Source organism: Fusarium proliferatum (assembly GCF_900067095.1).
Source record: "Fusarium proliferatum ET1 genome assembly, contig: FPRO_scaffold019, whole genome shotgun sequence".
Lineage (NCBI taxonomy): Eukaryota > Fungi > Ascomycota > Sordariomycetes > Hypocreales > Nectriaceae > Fusarium > Fusarium proliferatum.
This window is the reverse complement of record NW_022194808.1, coordinates 13,225-29,112: the sequence shown is the minus strand read 5'-3', so window position 1 is coordinate 29,112 and position 15,888 is coordinate 13,225. Positions and strand designations below refer to the sequence as shown.

General features: G+C 46.1%; 3 protein-coding genes across 3 annotated transcripts; 2 read left to right on the top strand and 1 right to left on the bottom strand.

Moving 5' to 3' along the window:
- Positions 1-1,136: 1,136 nt before the first annotated feature.
- Positions 1,137-1,298, bottom strand: FPRO_15985 (uncharacterized protein; the record flags this gene model as incomplete). The annotated part of the gene is made up of 1 exon (XM_031225077.1): positions 1,137-1,298. The coding sequence occupies one exon, from the start codon at positions 1,296-1,298 to the stop codon at positions 1,137-1,139; it is 162 nt and encodes a 53-aa protein (XP_031090273.1).
- Positions 1,299-3,368: 2,070 nt separating this feature from the next.
- FPRO_15984 (uncharacterized protein) lies at positions 3,369-6,524 on the top strand (the record flags this gene model as incomplete). The annotated part of the gene is made up of 7 exons (XM_031225076.1): positions 3,369-4,401; positions 4,447-4,653; positions 4,703-4,795; positions 5,065-5,442; positions 5,496-5,550; positions 5,601-5,627; positions 5,678-6,524. The coding sequence occupies 7 exons, from the start codon at positions 3,369-3,371 to the stop codon at positions 6,522-6,524; spliced, it is 2,640 nt and encodes an 879-aa protein (XP_031090272.1).
- Positions 6,525-12,980: 6,456 nt separating this feature from the next.
- On the top strand, positions 12,981-15,602 carry FPRO_15983 (uncharacterized protein; the record flags this gene model as incomplete). The annotated part of the gene is made up of 1 exon (XM_031225075.1): positions 12,981-15,602. The coding sequence occupies one exon, from the start codon at positions 12,981-12,983 to the stop codon at positions 15,600-15,602; it is 2,622 nt and encodes an 873-aa protein (XP_031090271.1).
- Positions 15,603-15,888: the final 286 nt, after the last annotated feature.

The following is a 15,888-nucleotide window of genomic DNA, read 5'->3' as shown; positions in this document are numbered from 1 at the left end:
ATCCTCGTTACTAGTAGGCTAATTAAGAGGTATTGGACTTTGAAATATCTTAGTATAACGTAAAGATGTCATAAGCTTTCCATCACAGGGCTGTCATAATGAATCATAAGAGTCACTGGGGAAGTAGCGGTTCACTCCAGATGGCGCACTCTGCTGAAAAATGGAAATTTAAATAAAATGACATCTCCAAGACTCAAATGTTCAGGATCTCACTGATGATAAGCTTTCTCATCTCTAACGACAACATTGGACTTTTGAACCTGGATCTCCTTGCTCTACCACCTGTCAACTTTAATCAATCGACTGGCGCACCTTTACACGGTGCTCGCCACTCTGCTGGGATATAAATGCCGAGGTTGTATGGGTTGTAAAAGACGGAAATAGGATGCTTTGGTTGTCTTCAGAGTATGGAGTCTTGTAATCGGTTGTGGTGGGATCAACAATTGCTCTCAGCTGTCGTTTAGCTCATGTACCGGTGATGGAGTTCTCTTAGAGAGTAGGCAGACAGGGGCTTATATTACGCCCCGGCCATATCCGAAGACTTCCGTATCCCTGGTCAGTCTGCGTGTATTATTTCTTGGGGTAGACAGCTGGGTGATCTAGAGAGCATGCATATATACCTTAGATCTATATCTGAGACCGTAGTCCCTAGCTTGATGCTCACAGTAGATTCTATTCGCTTGGCACAATAGTACTGTAGCACTCCTTGGCTCGTTAAGATACATCACACCCATCTAAAAGTCCGCTGATCCAGACGAGCATGATAGCATCAAGCTCACTCACAATCCTCGAGATTTGTACAGTAATGCGCTTGTAGGCCCGATTCGACTCGTCAAGGCCTCCTATCAGAACTGGCATAGAATCTGAATAACAGCAGCATCAATTTGTGCCATATCTATTTCGAGAAATGTTTTCGCATCCTCGGTTCCCTAAAGCCGACTTCTCACCTCGTGCCGAATTAAGCCTAGAAGACGCTCCATTTGATCTAAGGTCTCGAGAATTTCCGTACCAGATAGCGGAGCACATCGATTGATAAGAACATCAGCCATGCAAGCACGGCCTAAGGAGGCTGCCCGGATCTAAAATACTCTAGTCAGATATGTATGGAATCAAGGACGAGAGAAAGATCTATCAAGTTAAAGTTGCCCGTGATCAACTTCGGAGAGTTTTCGCAGGCTGTTCTGCCCACATAGCTTTCGGATCCTGTTGCGTTGAGCTTGTGGTGAAGGGTTGTCACGTATGACATCCTGAACAACAAGGGAACGGTCGCAGCTACGGGTCCACCAAGAACGGAGCATAAACTATAAAACTAAAAATGTAAAGCTCAAATGATGATCAAAAACCTGAAGAGCTCCTAGCAGTTTATAGGGCACGTTAACTTTAACTATGATCTCGCCAGCAGAATCGCCTTTCGTTTTATGGGAGATCTTCGCGTCGCCGAACGGGAAAGCAGAAAAAAGAAAAACAAAAAGTGACAGTAGGGTATCAAAGGTTCTGAAGGGAGGGCAGCAGGGTGGGGAAGACCAAGCTCGATGCTCAACTTAAGCCAATAGCAATCCTGTTAGGGCCCCTTGTGACAAAATGTTGACGAAGTGGGGTAGAAACTTTTGCCATGTTTCACGGATAGTTTGTTTCCGCGCCAGGGCCTCAATTGCATCTGGCCATGATCACCATTATTCAGAGAAGACGAGGCGAGATAGCAACACCGCCAAGGCATGACAGCTGGGTCAGACTGGACACTAAAGCAGGAGTTGGTATGTGAGAGTGAAAATTTCGCACCCAGCGCACCTTACCTGCCTGCCTTTAGAAAAAGCGGCGTTATTAGTGGTACGACGAGGTAAGCACCTAAACGCTGAAGGGCGAAATAGAGACTCCAGTCACCAACGAAAGTCAAGAATTGGGCACCTCTGAAGAGATGAAGGCCGGGAATTAGATAGAGTTGCAGGAAAAGCGGAATCCAGAGTACGTTTTCTGCCTTAGGCACTAGGCTTGGCTCCGCCGAAAAGCCAAAAGGCACCTTGCTGCTTGGCACTGTGTGCTTGTATCCTCGTACACATTCAACATCCCATCCCAAAATTGTCAGACATTGCGCGTATTCGGTTCATTGATGTGAATTGGTGTCTTCATGTTGTGTTCTGTTGAAATCTACCCCTTAGAGGTTTTACCATTTCGGCTGTAATCTTAAAGTATCCCTGCTTGCACGTGAGGCCCCAGCACTTGTTCAACAAAAATGGCCGTCCTAACTTGGCTTTTATCTCCATGGTGCCGATCAATTCAATCTGGGTTGTCGATTGAGTTGAAGCAGGGTGGACCGGTGTGTTCTATGGGACGTGCACGCTTGCACGGTTCACTGCTTGATCTGTTGTCCACCAGATGTGTGATTGAATTGAATTGATCGCCAGCCCGGTTATCTCCTAATATTACTTTTGCTTATACTCCCGTACCGCATTCAACGCCCAGTTTCATTAAGTACGTGTCCCACTCAGCCAAAGAAAAATCTCCAGCGCGCCTTGTCCCTTTTCCGAACTTTCTTCCGCGGACCCGGGCTCTTGGATTCCCAGGCTGAATTAGGCCGCTTAAAGCTAGATACAGTATGTAGACAAGAAGCACTGTACTCCACCAAGTTGATATGGGAGAGACGCAGTACAGTCGAAGGAGACGAGAACCCCGCTCTATATTGCTGTAGATTCCTCAGAGGCATTGTATGTACAGTAGAATGAAGACAAAGCGTGTACGGTGTTTTTCGAGGATGACTTACGGGATTCTCACGAGAATTGATGCGGGACGTTCAAATAAGTTAAACTTTTGGTATCACCAAACCAAATGTGAGAACGCCAATAGTTCATGACTAACCATGAACTCATAAGCATTGTTTCTATGAGGAATATAAGAACTATCAGCTAGTGGATGGCTAATCGTGTCAGCAATTGCATCGGAGTTGATGATATCTCATCTAATGTATCGTAATAGACAAGCCGTGGTAAGCCGGAGACTGTCGAAAGGACTTCGTTTCGACGACAAATTCACCACTGCTAAGCCAATGCCATTTTACATAAACGGCTCACAGTTTATCATTTTCAGAGTTCCTAGTGATATATTTTGTACTTTTAAGTCTTTGTCGAGTTTCGGATGCGGGAAGCCAGGATATATCTCTAATTACAAGCGCTTTGATATCGTTTATGTCCTGAAATGAAGCCGGATTGAATATGGATTGAATATGGATTAGCACTCAAAGGCCATATTTTGACAAATATCAAAGGCAATGTCTACGGCTGATAGCGGACTTTTGGGCAAACAGTAGCACCAAGTTTGTAAATACTTAAACATGGCCTAGACATTTTCACAAAGCACTTGATGAACCACCAAGAATGAGTCGCTGCCGTCATACATGCTGGCTTAAACCCTGGAGCCTGGGCGTAGAAAAGGGCTTAGAGGTCACAGACCGACCTCAACGTTTACTGAAGGAATTCGAAAATCCCGACGCCGAGAGCGCTGGCCTACTGGTGTTAATAGGAAATCAATCGAAACAGGCGGCCTTCAAGAAGCTAAGTTTTCAGACGGGCAGGATCCGAGCAAGGGTAGGAGGGGAAGTTCATTTACTTGTCTCTTCGTTGAAAGAGAATCGCCGTAAGCGTATCGTGATCGCCGATACAGATGCGTCTGGATCACAGGCCAAGTTGCCGTTGTTGAGCGCCAGTGCTTGCCACGCTGTAAAAGTCTATACTGACACGAAGCAACAAGTTCCTGAAGATGGACTCGACTACGAAAATCTCTTGCGTAGAACTCTACTTCCATCTGCTGACGTTGTATGCATATTCGTCGATGATTTAGGAGGATTTGGTGAGTCGTTGAAACGATTACGTTTCTGGCTCCAGAGTGGACCACCATCAACTAGCCCAGTGCGGCCACATATCCTGCTTGTAGTAAGGCAAGAATGGAGACAGAGGCACGAAAGTGATCTTCAGAGGTTTGTAGCAGAACACCGATCTAGAAGTCTTGATCCGAGTTTCAGTGGCATCACTCTCGTCGGAGTTCCCAGAATGTCTGGTAAAAGTAGACGGCGAAGCGGCGGACAGACGCGACGATGGCAAGTGCTCAGTTCGGAGTTATCAAAGGCATTAGAGACCAGTAGACAGGCTCGACGACGATCTGACTCCATCTTCTCGGTACACCATCTTGCTCACTTCTTACAGTATGCTGCTAGCGTAGCGTTGAGCGTAACTGCGGAACCTTTCAGCTTCGTGAAAGTTTCTCGGCTCCATCGAGGAATAGCACCGGACTTGAGTGACCATATCAGGAATTTTCTAGGAAAGTTTGAATTACTCAAGACGTTCCAGCAGGTGGCTGTCCCGTTGATCGCCTCAAGTCTCCTTCTCGACCATTACTCGCCTGGGATGCACCGTAAGCTACCAGAATGCTTTATTTACTCGTGTTAACCGAATTTAGCCTTCGACTGTCACCAGGTTTTTCGTGAACTCTACGAAAATGCTTGCTATCAAGCCAGCTCCGAACTCAAATCAAGCTTCGAGAGGCCTATACCACCTTCAGAAACTGTAAGATTGATATCGTGCAGCATGTTCACTCAGTTGGCGCAGTCCCAAGCTGTGGGCTCGATGCGTGACTGGCATCGGCAGCAACTCGCCCAAAATTTTGGTATATTACGAAGCATCATGTCGAACGACACCTGTCTTAGCTGCATTAGGCGGCGGCCGCAGTACGGCTTCCCATGTGGACATCTTGTTTGTCAAAATTGTATTAGAACCTTCAGTCCTAAAAGCCGCTCTGATCCGTGGGAGTATGTACCACAGTCATGTCATATCTGCGGACAGCTCACCCCAGGAATTTCGATACGTCTGTTTCCTGATACCAGCCGACTCCGAGTCTTAAGTATTGATGGTGGGGGCATACGTGGGTCCGCTCCAATTGGCTTCCTCAAGGCGATCCAAGACGAGACTGGTATACCATATTATAATGTACAGCGCAGTTTCGACGTCAAGGTCGGGACCAGTTCGGGTGATGTTTGCTTACTGACGATCCGTGTTTCCAAGACTAACGGATGTGTAGGTGCATTGAGCGTGATCTGTCTGGACATTCTGGGATGGAACGTAGACGACTGCATGTCTCATCTCAAGCAGTTTGCCCAACAATCGTTTATCCAGCGTTCCTCGTGGTTTACACGTTTACTAGACCGTCTTCCACTTTTCTCCAATGTGGCATGGCTATTCCAACTGATCTGCACCTTGCTAGCTGATAGCAAGTATACTGCTGAGGGGCTGGAGAAGTTGTTGATTGAAACATACGGCCAAAACCGAAGTACGACCGATATATCCCCAGCTACCGCCATAGGGGCCCATGTAGGTGTAACATTGACCAGAGCGTGTGATGGCAGCGTATTCCTCGTCACAAACTATAACAGCGCCACAGGGCAAGTCCAGGATTCTGGTTCGTGCCATTGGGAATGTCACTTCCTACTATCTTTTGCTAACAGCAACTAGATTATCGTCATCTCGAATTGAATGACGGGCAATCTCAAAGTAAATGGTGGCAGGTGTAAGTGGAATCGAAACCGCCTCAAGGCTAACAAAGCTAAACCTCAGCAGGTTGCGATGTGCAACAGCAGCGCCGTAGTACGTTGATATGGTATCTTGTTCACAAGTCATGGCTAAATCATGTACAGCTACTTCAAGCCAGCGCGTATCGGCGACCTCGGAGTTTTTCAAGATGGTGGGCTTGCAGTTAACAATCCAGTGTGCATTGCTATTCGTGAAGCAACATTGTTGAGTCCAGATATGGCGGAACCTAGTGTTGTGGTTTCACTTGGCACCGGTTCTGCTTCAGATGATGATAATGGGTCATCAGGCATTTTATCTGAAAAGTTCCTTCCTAGGCTTTCAAGGGCTCTTTGGAAGCAAACCGGTTCAAAAGTCACGTGGAGCCATCTTCTGAGTCATCAGAGAGCCGATAGCGACACAAAGCTTTTTCGGTTTGACGTCGACTTCATGGGAGAAGAACCTTTGCTCGATGAGGTAAGTATGGTAGAACGCGTACGACAGACGGCCCACGATACGGCGACAGGATCGTCAAGCCTTCGTAGATTGTGCCGCCATCTGCGGGCTGAGCTTTTCCTCTTCGAACTAGATGAACTTCATCCACCGTACTTCTTGAGGGGTGCTTATCAATGCGCTGGTCGCATTATCTGCCGGTTGAGAGCTCACACGCCAGAATACAAAGGATTCATCAAGCAGCTGTGCGAGAGAGAAGCGGCATTCCGAGTAGGAGCCCAGTTCCTGAGGATTACATATGAGAATATCAATACAGATCTCTGTTTCAAGGTAAATTTCGCCGTACCAACCCTCAGTAGTTCGATCTCGATTGCTTTGTTAGAAGGGGCGGATGAGGAATCCCACATCAACGGTTCACCTTTCGCGATAGAATGGCTTATCCGAAGGCAAGCACTGAATGCCGGCTTTGGCACATCCGACCATCGGGAACTGGCGCATTCTGATCTCGATTGTGTTCCATGAATTCGACCCGCCACTTCTCAAGTCTAGGATGACTTATAGGAGCTAGTATCAATGAGCCATGTCATTGCTAGGCGTTATATTTACTGAAGCTAGTATTTAATACTTCTGTTACCCATTATTTTAGGTGGAGAAACTAAATTGCACGATGAGGTGAGATTGGAGTTCTGTTTCAGAGAACAAGTCACTGTACAGAGGAATTTATAAAGTCTATTAAATCAAATAATCATGACATTTATCGTCGCTGAATGGTACCGGTAGGCCAAGGTCACGCGCAGACATATGAAACGGAAATTGTTATACATTACGTATACTCGGTCTATTGATGCAGATTTGTGTATTCATGTTAGGTTCTATGAAAACTCTACGACTCCGAGAATTTACTATTTCCGTGTGCAGTCATAGAAGGCTCCTGCTTGCACGCCGCATCCCAGTATATGCTTACTGTTCAACAACTCACCGCAGTAATAAGACAGACAAACTTTCTTTTCTCTTCTTTCCTTTATACTGCGGTCTTCTGAGACTAACGATGGCATTCCGCAGCAGACTTCAATCTTCGTGTTCGCCCATTTAACCGCTCAAGTACGCCCGACGTCGCTGCTCGTCTAAGTACCGGTATCCCTGTCTACCCGAGATTCGTATGCACCACGACTGGATAGTCGAGCCTTGGGCCTACATATGTATCAGCACCCTCTAGGAGATTCGGTCATTGAATGTTATTGGCTGATGTACGTACCAGATGTGCTCCGTATCTTCCAGCGATGATTGCAGATGAATGTTATGATCTTTATGCGAAAGCTGAATGTAGCGTCAGTGGATTCGCATCGTTCGTAGTCGGTGGGATATTTGGCTCCGACGTAAGCTCGTCAAGGGAAATGATAGGAATTTCTGAATCTTTGACTGGATCAGGGATCAATTTGGGCGGCCTTTCGCTGGTAGCTATCCTCGCGCTTAGAGATACGATCAGTTGGTTCTGTGTGGCAACCATCTCTCCGCACGTATTCTCATATGCCATGAGCCGATCTTTACGCGCCTGCAACTCTGAGATTTGACGCTTTAGGTGAGTGTTATCATCATCTAGTCGACGGCAGAATTCCAGCCATTGTTGCAACTGATTCAACATATCATGAGGCAGCGAAGCGAAAAATTCTTCAGGCATATTGACTCACTCCTACACAGGATCAGATATTGAGCAGAGGCTTGTGGCTCATGGGCCTTAAGTATCTAGGTGCCCTGCTAAGACAGGAATACAAGATGGAATACCTGCCCAGGATATGTTTGGGCCCAGAGACCGTCCAATCTAGACTAGCTGTCTTGGTACAAAGAACCTGCAGTGTGGAAAAAGTTCGAAATGGGCCAGCAAATAACATCGGCGAGATTAAGATCTTCCCGGATGCCATCGGAAGGTCTGTTCATGCCTCTACATTAGCTAACCAAGTCACTTGATTAGGACATATTATTACATCAGGGGGGGGACTTAAATACACATTTAATACCGGTTCTCACAGAGTCTCATATGGGACTTCATCTATGAAATATTGGTGTTTCAACGTGACGAAGGGTCTCCTCGAAAGGAGTCTTCAATAATCACGTTGTATCTTATACAGTACATTGCAATCCACATAAGTTCAGCTACGAGGCTGTTCTGCCTGTTTGGCATCTCGATAATCAACCACTCCGCTTTGAATCTACACAACGGCAAGGAGAAACTCAGATTTTATGGATAAAGTATTTGCGTGCCTCTTGGGTATCAAGGCATCTTCATAGACGCAAGCTATGGGTCTCCTTATGCACGACAACGTTCTTGAGCCAAGAGCAACTCACAAGTCCAGCCTTCGCAATAGAAGGCATTCAAAGGCACAATCTATTTATGTATCTTTGAAAACTCACATGAACGACATATTGGGCACTTCCAGAGAAAACCATAGTGCTTATATCATCGACAGCCGGTTCCCCAGGTCTGTTCCGAGATATGATACGCAGTATTCGTTGCTAGAACATTCAACGCCTTCCAACAACGGCCTCAACTTGCATATCAATTCCTCATCTCCACCAGTCAAATCAACAAAGAAGAGCTTCCGGTCTCCGATCTGCTTAGCAAGAAAAATAGGGCGTCAAATAGGAGGCTTCCGGAGCGGATCAGTGCGATATCCAGCCACTACCTCCGAACCTTTAGAGGAAGACATAACACATAGACAGCGTCATGGTGTCGATATTGAAACGCGGACGGTTCTCGACAACAGGAAAATGAATCCTTTCTCAAAAACACGGAATACTCGATGCTTGGAATCAAGGTATTCTGGTACAGAACCTTTACTTTGCGATCCTCAGGCTTCCAGGCATCCGAGGAGGGGGGATAGTCCCCCGGAGGAAGAACGACATCATGTTGATATTGCGCAGGACAAAAGTTATTTCTACACATCGTCACAAAGCGACTCAGAGAGTGTTCGCCAATTTTCTCATCAGTGGATGATATCAAAGATCAACAATGCATTGGATCAGCTCCGAGATGCTTTCAGTCTCGATGAACATGAGAGGGCCTTCTTCAAATCTCGCAGGAGCATGCCAATAGACAATACTCCAAAGCAATACTCAATGTCGGTGTTTATTGACGGCAGAAGAGTTGCAAGGAATTGTTGAAATCGATTCCGAGAGCGAGATCATCGGCTTACCGTTTAACCTGATGAAACACGTGCGCTATGGAGTTATAGTCCGAACTTGATGTCTCAAAAGATGGATGAGGGAAAGATTTAGATAGATGAGTATTTAGATGATTGTAAGACTAAATCTTTGCACATTTTACAGTAAGGTGCGGGTTCACCGTCAGTAGCCCATCATCGTAATTTGGTTGAATTGACCCAAAACAGACTAGCTGCGGCGCTAATCCTACTGACAGATGACGCTAGTGTAGTCACTGTTCTGTCATCCACTAACAGCATTCTGATCAGCATCAAGGAATTAAAGCGAATGCGGACATCATCTAGAGTCGGATGGAGCGATAGTTACTAATGAAAAGATCCATCAGATGATTGAAACTATAATAGGCTGATCTGAATATTGATACCCGATTCCGGACCGCTGACATAGCAAGAGACAATTATGGCTGAGAGATGGCGGGGTACATTCTGACTCGGGTTATGCATGGGTCGTGCGTCACACTAGTTCATCGTGGGGCACTTTTGATAAAAACATGATAAAAAATTGCTAACGGTGAACCCGCACCTTACTGTAAGATGAACCTATGATCGCTTTAATAACCTGGAATTTATCTTGCTTAATAATCATCGCTTGGTCCGGTCCTGGATAGAGTCCACATTCATTCATATTCTTTGATACTGATCTGGATGCTGCTAGTGAGCGAACAGGACAGGGACTATACTAGCGTCATCAGTAAGTGAGGTGTGCGCCACATCTAGTCTGTTTTGGGTCACTTACAACAAAATTACGATGGTGGACTACTGACTGTGGACCGGCACCTTACTGTAATAAAACCTTAGTATGTCAAGATATCTTGCCTTTTTTTCTTGTCTTTTCTTTTTTTTTCTTTTTTTTTTTTGATACCTGACGTAGCTTTGCTCCTATCCAACCTTATTCGTAGGGCTATTTGCTCGAGGTTCTGGCCTAGCGTCGAATAATCTCTTGTCTACTGAGATTGACAACGAATCTTTTACCCCGCCCTTTTTTCCCTTTCAGGATCAGTTGATAACATTTTACTCAATGTTCGCTCAAAGTCGGATATGCTAAGAACGGAACATGGGGAATCACATAGCACATTTCAACTAGGGCGCTTATCCAGAAATTTATCCATTTCCCATTGGTGAAATCGTGGTTAGGTTCTATTTATGCTATTCTCTATGTATATTTGTGCCTTACAACTTATGACGGTGAAGCAGCCAAGTAAAATTGAGCGACTGCGTGTTCGAGGGCTGTGCTCAAAAATGTTGAACTCGTTTGACAGAGAGTCCAAGAGGTAGCAGTCTGGGAAGAATCGTGAACCTATTGCGACGTGATGACATAACTAATTTCTAATTTCAGTCTTCATGCCGAGAACCCTTCGGTTATGCACACACACACACACAAGTCTATTTCGCCCGGTACGCTAATGCCCAAAGGGCTCTGAAGCTAAAATTACATAACGTCTCTCTAGTTTTTGCCTTGCTCTCGCTAAGCCCTTGAAAATCTCGCCTTGTTCTTTCCAGTCTAGTCATCGTTCTTTGCCTTATCCTCGTAGATATTGGTATGTATCAAGCCGACTTAAAGCCCAATTCCTCCAAGCGTTCCGTTTCCTATCTTCGGCAGCTGAGGCGATGCCTGCTGTTAGCTGTCTGAGGGCGTCAGGGGTTGTTGGTTGGTGTTATTGATTGAATGGTGTCAGGATAGTGCAGTGCGAGCCATGCCTGTTCCAGGCGACCTGTGGCGATCGTGAACATGACTGCAGCTAGTCCCGCATTCATGTTCAGTGCCCATTTGTGACCGTCTGATGTTGCCTTGCCTCCTAGGCGAAAGGAGAGGTTGCCACCTTTCTCATTCGGACATTGAAACATCTCTTTGCGTTGTGTCGTCCATTTCATGCATCGAAAGAGGAAATGTTCTACCGATTCCGTTGCCCGCCCACATGGGCACTCATCCGCTGGTGCAGCCCTGATCTGATAAGATAACCGTTCAACCGGGCCATTCCGGTTCTAAGAAGGGAGAGGAAGCTACCAGATGGAGTTGGCAGCCATTCTAGAAAGGTCGACTCAGCTCTGCCTGGAAACATACCCGCCTGCTGTACGACCAATTATCATGGGAAGAGGCCAGCATGCTGGCACAACGTGGATCTGCTCTCGTTCGATTGAGAATTGTGGTCTTCGGTTTGGTCACTCCTCTCTATAGCGTCATGTACGGTTCCGTTGCGTAACGGGTTGACATCTTGGCTGTCTCCCGAATTTTGAGCTTGCTGTTGGGTGGCAACCAGATGAAGTTGACTCTGTTTCCGTTTGCGCTAAGCTTCTCTACAGCATCATATATCACTCATATATACCCTTGACCTGATTGCTGGCGAGTTTACTTATCGCTTGTGCTGCAGGTCTGTTACTCGTTAAGATCACAATAACTCGATACTCGATTTCTGACAGACAGCCGAGGCCATGAGCAATGGCTGCTAGTTCGGCTGTGTATGGGTTGTGTCTTTCCCTCGAGCCCAGGGTGACCGAAAAGGTTTCGTTGGTCTTGCCGGCTCTTGCCGCGGATATGGGAACTCTGATAACTCCTCCCATGCCGACTTGACCATTCCGCGCGGAGCTGCTTATCGCTATCCTGACCGCCCATCCCGCTTTAACTAGTTCTTTGATCTTGCCCTCTTCTTCCTGTCTTGTACTGTACTGTACTGTACAATACAATTCAATTCAATTTATTACGCACGGCTACTTGTTTTAGTAGAAAGGTGTCGCACTGAGCGTGCTTAAAGGGTTAGAGTGAATGTGATGAGGAGCAGCAAATGGGTTGATTGATTGTCTTGAGTATTCCCTTGTGCGGGGTATTTCATCCCGCAGAGTTACTTAAACCATATAGCTAGTTTACTAATGCCTACCCTGCGACAAAAGGGCACTAGTGAGTTATGTCTCACGCTGTAGATCGCAAGCCAAGGCAAGCCATTCAACACGGTAATCATAGATGACCTGTAGTACGGTATTGTTTAGGATTTTCTGATACCCGAATTAAATTGATCACCGAGCATGATGGCCACTAGTGGACCTGTGTAATGTATCAACAAGCCTTGATGTCAGCGTCTGTTTGTTGACTTGCATCTACAACCTGTACTAGCCCCACCACCAACGTCCCGATTCGTTCCCGCAGACTTTTGACGAAAGCCAGGCGGCCTCCGGTTTTGGTCAGAACCGTACATATTTCCACCTCTCTGAAAAGAAAAATACTCCATTTGAAACTAAAACATCCTGTTCTTGGCCATGCTTTGAAGTGGCTGATTTAAGCTGCGAGTTTTGCCCGAGAGCGTTTCGGAGGCTGAAAATATATCACAATGCTGACCATAAACCCGGCCGACATGAAATAAAACTAGAGTTAAATATGACAGAACGTCTGCAGTTTCACGCTTCAGTCCCGGTCACTTTCAACATACTGGTTAAGATAGAGAAACGTGCAGTTGACCGTCGAAATAATGAGCTGGACTACCTTGGCTGAAACAGGTACTCCCAACAACGATCACCTTACTAGAGGTGAAGGTAGTAGACAACCAGGCGGCGCTCAGGTGGACCAGGGAATCGGAGTTTCCAGCTTTATCGCTGCATTAAGCAGTGGTTTTGCGATATTTATGTTACAGCTCTTACTCTTCTTGCTGCTGAGGAACAAGCTGGGGCGCATCTCGTAAGATCACCTGTTTGTAGTATGCCTCGTTCGGACACTAAATCATCTAGCAATGAACCCAAACTAAAACCACGAACTCGTTTAAGTAAGCCAGATATGAGATCCTTGAGTCTAATCTCCTCCATCAAACTGTCATGGAACAGCAGCGACTCGGACATTGCCCGCGACTGCGGTCTCGATGCCTACTTTTTCCTCCGCTACTTGAGAACTCTTCTTCTTGCGTTTTTTCCAATAGCAACGCTCGTGATACCCGTGCTGATCCCATTGAATTACGTCGATGGACGCGGTCATCAACTTGATGCCGATGGACGTGCTGCAAAGGATCATGACAACGCACAAGTCACTGGCCTGGACACGCTTGCCTGGGGCAATATCAGACCAAGCAATGCTCACCGCTACTGGGCGCACCTCGTGATATCCATCCTTACTATCGTATGGGTTTGCGCTTTGTTTTTCTATGAGATGAGGGCCTACATCGACATACGGCAAACTCATCTTGCCAGTGCTGATCATCGATCAAGACCTTCAGCGGCAACTATTCTTGTTGACTCAATCCCTGACGAGATGTGTACCGACAGTGAATTGAGAAAGCTCTTTAACCATTTTCCAGGTGGCGTAAAGAACATATGGATCAATAGAGACTTCTTTTTGCTACTTCAATTGATCGATCGCCGAGACGCAATTGTCCAGCAACTGGAGGTTGCGGAGACAACCTTGATTAGGAATGCCCATCATGCTCATCAAAGTCGATGGAACAGGGGTAAAGCAGGAGATTGGCGACGGCTCTTTCGCGGAAACTCTAAGAGCACTGGAATCCAAGGCTCAACCGGAAAGCGTTCTGAACCCCGTAAATTCTCGATTACTGATTGTGAAAAAGACAGCAGCGGTGGATTGCGGGAAAAGTACTTAAGTAACAGCGACCGGCCCGCGCATAGACTCTTTGGTTTAGGATTGCGATGGCTATTTAACGCTGCGTCTTTCTTCGAAAAAGACGAAACTATAAGTTGGTGCCGCAAAGAGTTAGAAGAGCTTAACACAAGAATTGAAGAGCAGCAGAGGCATTACGCTGACCTTCCGCCCGCAAACTCAGCATTTGTCCAGTTTCGCACTCAAATCGCGGCACATATGGCTTGCCAAAGCGTAATTCACCACTTACCAGAACATATGTCACCACGGTTTATTGGATTCTCTCCAGATGAGATTATTTGGAGGAATATAGCATTGTCTTATAAAGCAGGTTGGGTCCGTGCGGTGATAACTTATGCTATTCTATTCCTAATGATATCCTTGTGGTCACTTCCAGTAGCGTGGACGGGCGCACTCAGTCAGGTTGATCAACTAATTCAAGGGAACGGCCTGCTTTCGTTCATGGGCGCACTCAGTCAGGTTGATCAACTAATTCAAGGGAACGGCCTGCTTTCGTTCATTGGCCGTACAGAGGTGCTCAGACATGTCATTTCAGCAGTTGCTGGCTTATTACCGACTACAGCATTAACAGTCCTTTTAATCCTCCTACCGGCTTTTCTAGAATATTTGGCGGATTTTAAAGGGGTCAAGGCTTACTCTCTGAGACAGGAGTTTGTTCAGACTTTTTATTTTGCCTTCTTGTTCATACAAGTATTCTTAGTTGTTTCCATTGCTTCCTTCTTTACGGCGTCGATCAAAGAGCTAGCTACGAACGTCCGGGGCGTGCAGCAAGCTAGTGAAGTGGTCAATATCCTTGCTCAGAACCTCCCGAAAGCGTCAAACTACTTCTTCTCTTACATGGTTCTTCAGTCCTTCTCTACCAGTGCTGCGACGCTTCTTCAAGTGGGCAGCTTGATTTCGCATTACATTGTCGCCCCAATGTTTGACGTCAGCCCACGAGACAAATGGCTCCGAAAGATGAAACCGCATTCGGTTAAGTGGGGCTCCGTGTTTCCTGTATACACGAACTTCGCATGCATCGCTCTAATCTATTGTATAATATCCCCACTTATTTCTGTCTTTGCTATTCTCACCTTCGGTCTCATATGGCTTGCTCAGCGGTACGCAATATTAAATTTTTATCGCTCTGATCACGACACCGGAGGAGTTCTTTATCCTCGCGCCCTCAACCAGACATTCACAGGCGTGTACGTAATGGAACTATGTCTTACCGGTCTTTTCTTCATGGCCAAAGACGAAAAGGCAAATGCAGTCTGTACAGCACATGCCATAATTATGGCAATAGCGTTAGTGGCTACAGTTCTCTTCCAGGCGTTTCTGAACTGGAGGTTCGCTCCTCTCTTCCGATTTCTACCTGTAGATTTGGGGAATGATGAAGTGACGATGACCGGCCAGAAGAAACAAGTAAAGGATGATCTCCAGCTGCAACAAATGGTGTTGGAGGATGTATCAAACATGGACGAAAGGAATGAAGTCTCTGAGGACCTCCGTACTAACACAACCAATAAATTAAGCACCGAGTTTCCCACGACGCTAGAAGAGGTACCTATAAACAAGAGGGAAATCCTAGTCAATGAAGCATTCAAGCATTACGCTCTCACCGTAAGACAGCCTATTATCTGGATTCCTCGAAATGGCCTTCATGTCAGCAAAGATGAAATTGACCAATGTAAACAAAGTTCGGGTTCTATCGATATGTCTAATGATGGTGCCTATCTAGATGATCATGGGCGTGTGGTCTGTCATGACAAACCACCAGATTTCTCAGAGTTCGCCTATGTTAAGCTTTGATTAAAGACAAGCATATTGGAAATTATTTGCGAAAGCACGACGCTTTACATTTCATGTTATTTTATATGGTGCTCTCAAACTTTTGTTAAACAAATTGATAGCTGGTTAATATACTCCATTGGTTGCGACTTGATCGAATGTGTAGCGTTGATTAATTATAGGGAAGTAAACTCCCTTCCCAAGAGATTTGCTGACGTGCATGCACATTGGTTTCCATCATTCGGACAAGGCAGTCTGGTAACTACCGAAACTGAAGCAAATGGCTTTGGCCGGTCATAGCACGAAG